This window comes from Argopecten irradians, chromosome 2 (genome assembly GCF_041381155.1).
Source record: "Argopecten irradians isolate NY chromosome 2, Ai_NY, whole genome shotgun sequence".
NCBI classification, from domain to species: domain Eukaryota; kingdom Metazoa; phylum Mollusca; class Bivalvia; order Pectinida; family Pectinidae; genus Argopecten; species Argopecten irradians.
Genome location: NC_091135.1, coordinates 29,121,758 through 29,133,096, shown reverse-complemented (window position 1 = coordinate 29,133,096; position 11,339 = coordinate 29,121,758). Strand labels below are relative to the sequence as shown.

General features: G+C 36.2%; 1 protein-coding gene across 3 annotated transcripts in view; it reads right to left on the bottom strand.

Moving 5' to 3' along the window:
- Nucleotides 1-4,681: 4,681 nt before the first annotated feature.
- The window catches only part of LOC138315059 (sepiapterin reductase-like), a 28,983-nt gene continuing 22,325 nt past the window's right edge, over nucleotides 4,682-11,339 (bottom strand). Inside the window, exons 2-4 of one of the 3 annotated variants that reach the window (XM_069255789.1) lie at nucleotides 6,559-7,117; nucleotides 5,084-5,236; nucleotides 4,682-4,927 (exon numbers count right to left, since the gene is read on the bottom strand). In XM_069255789.1, the coding sequence (XP_069111890.1) occupies nucleotides 4,776-4,927; nucleotides 5,084-5,236; nucleotides 6,559-7,096 (843 nt within the window). In that variant the 5' untranslated portion in view covers nucleotides 7,097-7,117 and the 3' untranslated portion in view covers nucleotides 4,682-4,775. Of the gene's footprint in view, nucleotides 4,928-5,083; nucleotides 5,237-6,558; nucleotides 7,118-9,155; nucleotides 9,468-11,339 lie in introns of those variants that run through there. The other 2 variants (XM_069255788.1, XM_069255786.1) reach the window with 2 other exon arrangements.

Below are 11,339 nucleotides of genomic sequence, written 5' to 3'. Positions count from 1 at the left end.
AAACGAACAACTACATGTAGGTCCAACCAGTCAAACCGTATAATTGAAAACGGCCCAGGTTCGAGTACACATCCTAAATATGGTTTAATTAAAAAAAAAAATGTCGGAACATCATAAGAAATGTTTGAATTCATTTATGGTAAGTTCAAATATTTTTTTATTTGATTTAAGTCGCATATCTGTCCAAAAATCCCATTTACATGTAGCAATTTTTTTTCTTGTTTTAAAATATATGGTGTTTTTAGGGTTGTCACACGACGTTGTTTCCCAGATTTTTCCCCATTTCATGTTAAAATAAAGATAATTAGCAAAAAATCCCATTTACATGTAGCAATTGTTTTTTCTTGTTTTAAGATATATGGTGTTTTCAGGGTTGTCGCAAGACGTTGTTTCCCAGATTTTTTCCCCATTTCATGTTAAAGATGCTCCATCGCCGACAGAGCATAAATAATATTCATCATTTGAACAATAATTGGTGTTTAATCGTGTATATATATGTCTAATTAACACACACAAAAAAATAATATAAAATAATCTATTTTGCCTTTGGTGCATGAGCAATCACTACTTAATTCCATATATGATATAGTGACGCGGAATTTTTTCGGGATGCAATTAATTGTTTTTTTTTTATATTTTCAACTTGAAGTAAAATTAGAAGCTCAAACTTTTCAATGGCGGTAATGGTGTAAATTAAGTAACTTTTGTAACCGAAGAAAAATACTGAATCGTCTGCTCCTGTTTTTAATAGTGGAAAAATACCATTTGTCAGCGTTGGAGCATCTTTGAAATAAAGATAATAACTGAAAGAAACTGATATCTCAAAATTGTCACTGTTACTATTCAGCACCTTAATTTATGTTCAGGACAGTTATTGTTAGTTTAGATTGTATCACATATTTTAAAAGTGTTCAATTTTGGGTAGCGTTCCAATTTGGGTAGCGTCACGTTATTCTGTAACAGCATTTTGAAGTGAAAAAGTAAACTAACCACAAAATAGATAATATTTTTTACAATTTAAATGTTATTCAGTTTTGTAAAAGACAATAAAATAATTAAAAAACAAAACAAATGACCATCTTTGTTTTATGGAAGTTTGGTACCGCTCAGACTGTAGACAGAAGGATCCTTCTCAAACATCAAAATCGAACATTTAATTAAGGACAATTTAAGAATATGACAGTGCATCGAAATAAATAAAAAGAAAATTCAATGAGTATTTTTCCATTTCCACCATTCTACAACAAACTTTTCTTTCATTGTAACACCTTTACTAGTAGCAATATATTTTTGAACTTGATAATGATCTTGTATTGTTTTAATTAAGGAATTAACATGTAATGAATTGTGAAAGCATCCCATTTTGTAAATGTACTGTTTAATAACAATAATTATTTCATTATCAACCTTATTAATGTATGGATAATTATCAGAAATTAGACCAAAAATAAAAAGACTTATTATTCACTGCAAAAGGTATGAGTAATGCTTGTGATAGTGCTTCAAAATTTTGTAATAGTGTTTGGACTTCATTACATTCCCATAAAATATGTGTGATGGTATCCCTTTCAGAGTTACACGCACAATATACATAAAGGGGAGGTAACCAGGCCAATTTTAAATAAAAAAGAATTAGTTGCAAGAATATGATGAACTACTCTGAACTGAAACCATTGAAGTTTCGTGACTTGAAAAGGAATTTTGTAAATAACAACCAAATCTATATCATTCAAATCATCAAATATCCTGTTCCATTTCAGTTTCCAAGATGGTGATAAGTAATATTGACGGATTTTGATCATTATCGTAATAATCCGAGATCTCATTGATATAAAACAATGTATAAAATTTGTTTGAAATCGGACAATAAATATTTAAGGATGTATTCTTCTGAGGTTTCAGTCCCGTTGAAGTCTCGTTTCGACAAAGATCAAAGAAGTTATTTTATTTATTTTCAAATACAATTTATCAATATATGTAGCAAGTTGCCAGTTGCAAATTTTGTCAAAATATTACAGTTTTAACTTTAGCAGATTTTTTTATACGGAGATTTTAAGAAATGGCCCATTTGGCAGCCCTTTTAAAATTGTGTCTTTTTTCGCTTTGAGTAAAGCCGAAGTTTTACCATTTTTTACTGAAATTGTTTTTACTTAAACCATCACTGCATCAGCATTTTTAGCTGTATCGAGCTAATTTTTGCTTTAAATCTTTACTTGGTTCGAAGTAATTAAAATATTGAGCATTAATGTGTGAAATGATTCACTTTCTTCACTTTATTTTTACATTTAATGGTAATTTGAGCACTTTTATTTTTTACTCTAAAATACTGAAAAATAACAAATATTCAAGTGGGGCAAAAAAGTAAGCACACGGACCCCCCATTTTTCTGCCTGATTTTGAAAGAACAACTCTTTCCTTTTTGATATGCAAAATATAAACAAAACTTTACTACCAGAAATTTTTCTATAAAGGGTTAGATTTGGCAAAAGTGGCTAAAAATGGTGCATTTTGTAGCTCAAAATTAAGGGGTAGGGGTAGCATATGTTGTTCTTCTGAGAAAAAATATTAGTCTGGTATATTTTAAAAGAAGAGTACTGGAAAATAAATTCTACAAACATTAATACATATCAAACACCTCATTATAGGAAATTATGGCTTTAATCTCTGTGTATATGGTCAAAACGGCAAAATTCCCATAAAATCCAATATTTTGTCAACTAGGTATCTTTGAGTGACAGTAGCTCAAAAACGAGCACACGGACATATGTTTTTTCTTTCATTTTCTTTCATGGTATGAACTCCTCTTTCCAAAAATCTATATGAGAAAAGAAGTTTAATACAAGAAAATTTTGACTTCTCAGAGGAGTACATCCTTAAGTTAACGAGCGACAACTATGGATCTATCTGTTTTGACGATTTTAAAGTTTCGTAACTCTTGCAAATATTGCCGTATTTTGACCATCATTGAAGTCATCCGAGATCACATTAATACGTATAAAGCAACATACCAAATTTGCTCGAGCTCGAACAATAAATACTAAAGTTATCGCACGGAAACGACGACGACGCCGCCGACGCCGACATAGTGATACCTGCAGGCGGCACAAAAACGGTTACTACCGTTGGAAAGAGCGAAAATCTTCCTTTCAAAATCATCCTCCTACAAAACTATACAAAGTCACGAAGACGACACCAGCCCCAAAAGTACAAAAATATGGGCCGATCGAGCTCTGGAAAACATCATCATGGCATAAATTAATTATACTTTCTCATGCATTATGCATATGCATGAGCGAGACCTCCGCTGCATTCTCATTGAAGTGACCTGCATTTATTATCATTTATTGTCCCTTATTTTTGTCTTAGATCATTCTTTGGTGGGCGCCAAGGTCCATCTGGTTGATCTACTTATGTAGACCTCTATATCGTCAAAAATGGTCTTAGGGCACTCTTGTGGATCCATAATTATATGAACATTGTTCGGATTCATCCTTCGAGACTTTCGGTTCTAACGTTGTATCGACACACGTCACGCAGGGACATGGTACATTCTAATATATATTCTTCTGTACTAGAGTGCTGCTAGACTCAAACGATAAACATAGGCCAGTAAAACGATAAAAGAACAGAAAGTGATACGATAGCCTCCTGCAAATCAAAACCAAACCTTAATATAATGTACAATGTATATAGAATAGGCCTCATCCTCGATATTCCAGGGCTTCCGGTCACTTATGATCTCTACACCCCTGGACTATCTCATAGTAAAACTGAAGGCAGCTCAGCAGAAAACATTTGACCAATCACAGGCTAGCAAAGATTTCCTATGACTACAGAGAGAGCGACGCCTAACATCAAAGCCACACAGTCGACCACAGTGTGCCGTTATACGGCTCTTTTGATGTTCATCAAATGACTAAATTACCCGTACTGTTCTGTTGCATCCAGTTTTACTATAAGATAGTCCAGGGGTGAAGAGATCGTAAGTGATCGGAACCCTGGAGTATCGAGGATGAATAAGCTTAGTGATTAGACCTACCCATTCCGAAAAATACACGTCCCTCTTCCCTTTTGAATTTATTAAAATGAAATATGTTTTAACTAAACTAAGATGTTCATCTTCATCAATCTAATTAAAATTATGCTTGTAATTCCGCTCCACCACGATTCTCTACGATACGTTTCAAATACACTTACATCGGAGCGTATCTTATTAGTAATTAGAGTATCATAGTGAAGTGAACGTTATTCCATTTAGAAAAAAACAATTGTTGGCCACGTTAACGCTCCTTCTGTTACTTTGGTCCTATGAAGTTGTACTACATGTATGTATATATGGTATATAGTGCTTACACACTCGTAAGTATTTTTTTAAAGGTTACCGAAGACTCCAGATTTAGCCCGGCACAGCCAATGAAAATCGTTCCAGGTTAGTGGAATGCTTGCTCTCAAATTTTGTTTGATGATTTTCCACACCATCCAGATCTAGATCATTCTGTCAATACAAGTTCAGGATCACTTGCACTGAAAAAATCATGTTGCTCTCAAGTGCCGAGATTTTGTTGTTGTCATTGAGCTTTTCAGAATTAATTTGAACTTAAATTGTGAAGTTGTTTTAGCAAGAAATTCACTTACACATTTTCTAATCAAGCAGAGAACAAAGAGAGATGACAACACAAGATCAGGAGTGATACTGCTCTGTAAAGCGGTGACCATTTATTTTAATACATCGTTTTCTTTTTGCATGTTCTACTTTGAAGCAAAGTTTGTTCATTTTATTCGTTGAAGTGTTCCTCGCGATATTTCTGATATACTTTAAACTGGTCATCGACACATTCAGCGTTTTTGAACGTGTTGGCTTGCAGCACACCCACAAGGTTGTCCACAGCGGCCTCCGGTGTCAACAGCTTGCCGTCATTTCTCATGTCTGCAAAGAAAAGTCACCTTTTACTACAATCGCTATCATAAGGAATAAATACTATGTAGATACATGTCACCAACAGACACCGAACATTGGTAAAATGGGGACATCGGAGATAGAATATTTATAAATAAATCAAGATTGTTTGGTATGCATACTGACCAGTTATCAATTTTTGGAATGCCGGCGATGAAGTGTTTTCTTCCAGATCCTTCAGCATGTCTGTATCCACACCACCAGGAACAAACGTGAGAATCCGGACAGATGGTTCCTCAGTAGAAAGGACTCGGAAGAACATATCACGGGCAGCCTTCCCTGTAAACGACTACTAATTAATAAACGTCATCCGAAAATTAGTTAAACGTTCATGAAGTAATAGCAGAATATTTCCTGTATGCACAATTGCACATTTACACATGTCACCAAGACTGCTACTAAGTTTCATCGAAACTGACACGGTAGTTTAGAAATTGGCTGGACAAAAAATCCCTTCCATAACTAAGTTACGGAGGGTATAATAAATATTTCGATTAGGCAAAAGAGTAAATTCACAGACACCCGATTAATTTAGAGAGAGCAACCAAGTCCCTTTGATATGCAAAGTGTTTTCGAAATTAACCAGATTAAAAGGTTATTGGCCCTGCAGGTAGGGCGTAAGAATTGTACCTGCTGCCCCTATTGCATGATCGTAAAAGGCGACTAAATTTAGGATCTTATATTTTCTCTTCTTCCTAACTGACTTTATCCTTCCTAATGCCTCCCTTGGCACCGCCTCACTTTTGGCCTTGAGTTGAGCGTTCGCCCCTGTGAGGAAGGCTCTAGGTTCTGTCCCCTGGCCGAGACACACCAAAGTCTATAAAAGTGGTAGTTTCTGCTCCTGCTTAGCGCTCAGCATACAGGGAGTGGGACGACTGGTTCGCCCGTTGTCAGTATAATGTGACCGGGTGGGGTGTGTTGCTTGGTGTCTTCGGCGGCATACTTCAGTGATATAGCACTATAAAAAGGGCAACAGTTCCACTATACAAGACACTACATGAATATACCGCAGTCTCCCAAAACACGCACCTCGCACAACATACACGCAACACTACGCATACATGGGAGGCCGTCCTTACATGACCATAGCTGTTAATTAATCAAACAAACAAACAAACAAATAAAAACCAAAATGTTTAAAAATAGATTGAAAATAGATTGTGCAATAAATTACAAAAAAAATCATACATATTCAACCAACTCATTTGTTTTATGGTATTAGCCATTGGTCACTTTTCCGATGACCACTTTCACTAAGGGAATTTTTCCTTTATACTACTATTTGATGACATCTACATCTACTTAGTAATCCACCTACTACCATACCGAAGATCGTGTCGATATTGTTGAAGGTGTGGTTATGCACAGGGAAAGAGAGGAAAAAATAAATTATAGATGAAAGATGAGTCTAGTGACTTTGAGGTTACAATATCAGGGGAAGTGAGGTCCAGTCTTAAATAGTACGGCACAACATAGTTACGAGGGACATTCTATTGCAATTATGTCGACGGTATCATATACGATTAAAAACGGTTCGATACTTAAATCATAACTACCAAAGAAAATTAATTCATAATGATTACGACGAACATCATGCTTACCTGTACCATACAGACTGAGCGACGGTGTTGGAAGACGTCCTGCTCCCGATGACATGTTTATTATGACTCGAGATTGTGAGGGATCGTAAAATGTTTTAAAGAAACTTGTGTTGAGTAGAATCAATCCACAGAGGTTGGTGTCAAAGTAAGATCGAAGACGATCGCCATCACAGTGTTGTAATGCTGTTCGGTCTTTGTCACCAGTTGATACACAGTTATGAACAAGCATGACTTGTTCAAAATCACCCTTCGTTATTTTGTTTTCAGATAGAACACTATCAAAGATGTCATCAAAATATCCTTGGTCAGTTTTCCCTTGGTCATATTGTCGTATTATCACCGTTATATTAGGTGTCAATGCCATAATTTCTGTCCGAACTATTTCCATAGCATCCACATTCCTGGCCATCAGTACTAAAACAGAATTAGGAGGAAACATGGCCGCAAACTTTAGGGCCATACAGCGACCAAGTCCTTTACTGCTACCGGTAATGGCTACAAAACTCTTCTTACGGAACAGCTGGTCTGGTTTCTCCATTGTGGTTTGTCGACCGTCAATCTATAGAAAGAGTGTATGTTATGGAGATAACCCCAAAACTGACCAATATACGGGAAAGATAACTGGCTCAAGGTCCGTCAGTTCTGAAATCTGTTCTCTATCCCATTTATTGTACAGTTTGAGGCTTATCTCTAACTTAAAACATAGTAACTCTTTGTGTTAATAAAATACACTTTTATTTGTTATATAAGCCAGTTTCTTTGCCTTTGTCTATGAGCTCAGGTAACTACCAATGTGCCTTGAACCATGGCAAATCCAATATAGACAATGGCAACATAGAATTACTTTTGCCGGTGTTATATGTGATGAATAGCATTCATAAACGGAATGCGTGCAGCATGCTTTTGGGTTGGACAATCCCTATCTGTGAATTCACTTTCACCATATCTACCGACAGTGATGGAGGGATATTACTTCCTCAATTCAAACGATATAATAAGGTTTAAGTGACGTTTATCACTAAAAGGGCTGAAAAACATACATTTCTATGTACAATCGTATCTCAATTTATTTAACACTAAAAAGTGACATGTCTGATGTGGTTACTAAGTAACATGAAACTAGAACAATTGAGGCGTTTGTTAGAAAGTGTCATGGACTAATCTGATATGACACGTCCTAAATGACCCTGGTTATTAATAGGACCTAAAACTAAACAAACCATCTGTGTCTGTACATGTATTAATATATGTATATACACGAATCAAACTGACTGAGTAGCATTATTGTTATCAACAATAAAGAGAAATAAACGATATGGGTCATCTCCGATAAACAAATACTGTATGTGTCAAGGCCGGCCTTTAGCTCGAATGACACACTAATCAGGTTATGTACAGGTCTTTAAAACGCGGATGTTGATAAGCAAACCTCACACAGAGTACATTGTACTTTGGAATGCACGAGTCTAGTGTAAAATTATCTGTATTTCGGAAGCTTTGTTTCTTTGATTATTTTAACGTCCTATTAACAGCAAGGGTCATGTAAGACGGCCTCCCATGTATGCAGTGTGTAGCGTGTGTGAAGTGCAAGGTGCGTGTTTTGGAAGACTGCGGTATATTCGTGTTATAGTTGAACTGATGCCCCTTTTTATAGTGATATATCACTGAATCATGCCGCCGAAGACACCAAGCAACACACCGCACCCGGTCACATTATACTGACCGGTGTGTGTTTCAATGTAAGGATTACAGCAAGGATATGAAAATATTTTCTCTCATATCTACACGTGTTATACTGGCTGGTCTAGGAGGGCAAAATACTCATGTCGCCTGAGGCTGTATTGCATGGCTACCCATGCAATAAAGCCTCTTGACGTCACAGCGTTAACACAATTACTATTTCCATGTACAATTTTTTTCCAGAAACTAGGCTAGTTTTACTTTATAAGATACAAACAACGGGAGTTGAAAATGTTTCGCAATTTGCATATATGGAGAACTGTCTTGCAGTCCCGTTTTCTTTAAAATTGATTTCAAAATGGTGGAAAATTATAGTAGTAAAATTGCAATAAAACGTCGAAGTATGAGAGAAAAACACTCTTTCATACGTGAATATGAAGGATAGGAATATTCTTACCTCGGGATCACAAAATGTCGTGAAACCTTCGTCAAGCCTCGGGTTTTTCGACATTTTGTGACGCTCGGATAGAATATCCCTATCCTTCATGTCCACATATGAAAGAGTCTTCAAAATCAAATCAAAGCGTGCGTTTAAATCTTAATACTTCTAATAATAAAATGAGACAAGAAGCCGCAAAGCGTGGCACAATCCCCCGTCCCCCGCAGTAACGGTATTAAAGCCCAAATACATCAAGCTCAAAGTAACATTTATTCAAGTAAATGTATGCGAGTATGGTACAACTGAACAAAATAAGAGCAGGTAACAAAAAGAAACAGTAATTTGGTAATTTTTGACTACGTTTGCATGGTGACAGAAAAAAAAATCCAAAAAATGGAAGGTCTGCAATAGCAAAAGGCACAAACGCGTTTGGCGGGGGATAAGTATAATTGCCAAATGTAAGCGTTTGGCAAAATAAGCAATTGCCAAATGTATAGAATAGATTACTAGGCGTCAAAGAGAAGAAGGCAACACAAGATTAGGATTGATATTGCTCATGCAGTTAAGCTGTGAGAATTCATTCCCATAATATCGTTTTCTTCGTTCATGCTCTAGTTGAGAAGCAAAGCTTGTTCATTTTATTCGTTTAAGTATTCCTCACGATATTTCTGATATAATTTATAATGGTCATCGATATATTCCTCGTTTTTGAATGTTTTGGCTTGCAGAATATCAACAAGGTTGTCCACAGCGGCCTCCGGTGTCAACAGCTTGCCGTCATCTCTCAGGCCTGCAAAACAAAGTCCCTTTTTATTACATTAAAATTGCTCTCATAAGGAATAAATACTATGTAGATATATGTCACCAACAGACACCGACCATTAGTAAAGTGTAGTTTGATAATGGATGTCTTAGTACAGTATACTACACTCATGTACATGGCCTGTTTGGGCCGAGACAGACCAAAGTCTATAAAAGTGGTAGTTTCTACTCCTGCTTAGCGCTCAGCATACAGGGAGTGGGACGACTGGTTCGCCCGTTGTCAGTATAATGTGACCGGGTGGGGTGTGTTGCTTGGTGTCTTCGGCGGCATGCTTCAGTGATATAGCACTATAAAAAGGGCAACAGTTCCACTATACAAGAAGACATAACATGAATATACCGCAGTCTCCCGAAACACGCACCTCGCACAACATACACGCAACACACCGCATGCATGGGAGGCCGTCCTTACATGACCATAGCTGTTAATAGGACGTTAATAAATCAAACAAACAAACAAACTGTTTGTGTGGTAAATTGTGTATTAAAAGCCTTTTATTTTGAGGATATGTTGACGAACATACCTGGGAACATCGGAGATAGAATATAATGAATAAATTACAAGAGGCCCATGGGCCTTAACGGTCACCTGAGTTAGAATATATAATGAAACAAATTAAAGACATATAAACACTATATGCTGGGCCTTGAAGTTGGTCAGTAATTTATAAATTTGACTTTTTAGACTATGAAGAGTATTTGCTTCCATCAAACCTGTGAACTTAAAGTATTTTTTGAAATTTTAATCATTTTGACCCTGTGTGGTCCAGTCCCTCTGGTCCCCCAGGGGGTCATCGAGGACTGATATGGATGTTAAAATGTTATATCTTAGGCTAATAATTCTAATAAAGTTTGACTAATTTCCTATGAAAATTGGTCAAATAATGTTCACAAATATGTTTTTCCTATAATATAAACTAAAGTAAACTTGACCCTCCTCAGGGGGTAACGTGAGACCCCAGGGTCATATAATTCACAATTTTTATAAAACACCGTAAGACCTTTCCATCTATAATGATTTGATTCTACTTTTTCCAGAATTTTAGAAGATTTTTGAAGTTTTAGCCTATTTGACCTTTTTTTAGCCCCGCCCCTCTGCCCCAAGAACCAATATGAATATATTAAAATGCTATATCAGGCTAATAATTCTAACCAAGTTTGACTCATTTCCTATGAAAATTGAGCAAAAACTGCTCATTAATGTGTTTTTCCTGTATAAGCTATAGTAAACTTGACACCTTCCCCAGGGGGAAACGTGAGACTCCAGGGTCATATAATTCAATTTTTTGTAGAAGACCTTAAGACCTTTCTATCTATGAAAAAATATTTGATTCTACCATTTCCAGAATTTCAGAAGAAGATTTTTGAAGTTTTAGTCTATTTGACCCCTTTTGACCCCGCCCCTAAGGGTCAGTCATAGAAAATTTGTTAATAGGATTTAATGGCCATCTCATACTGATAAATCTGACAACATTTGACTCATTTCCTATAACAAATGACAAAAAAATGCTGAAAATGTGTTTTCCCTATATAAACTATAGTAAGGGGAAAACTAGAGACCCCAGGGTCATATAATTCACATTTTTTGTAAAGGACCTTAAGACCTTTATATCCATGAAGAGTATTTGATTCTACCACAGCTGTGAGTAGAGAAGAAGATTTTTGAAATTTTACTCAATTTTACCCCCTTTGGCCCCTACAACAGCCTCCTTGGGGGTGGGGACCATATAATTCACAATGGTGATTGGCCTTATGCCTTAGAAGGTTTGTGCAAAATTTCATTGAAATTGCTTCAGCAGTTTTGGAGAAGAAGTCGAAAATGTAAATTGTTTACGGACAT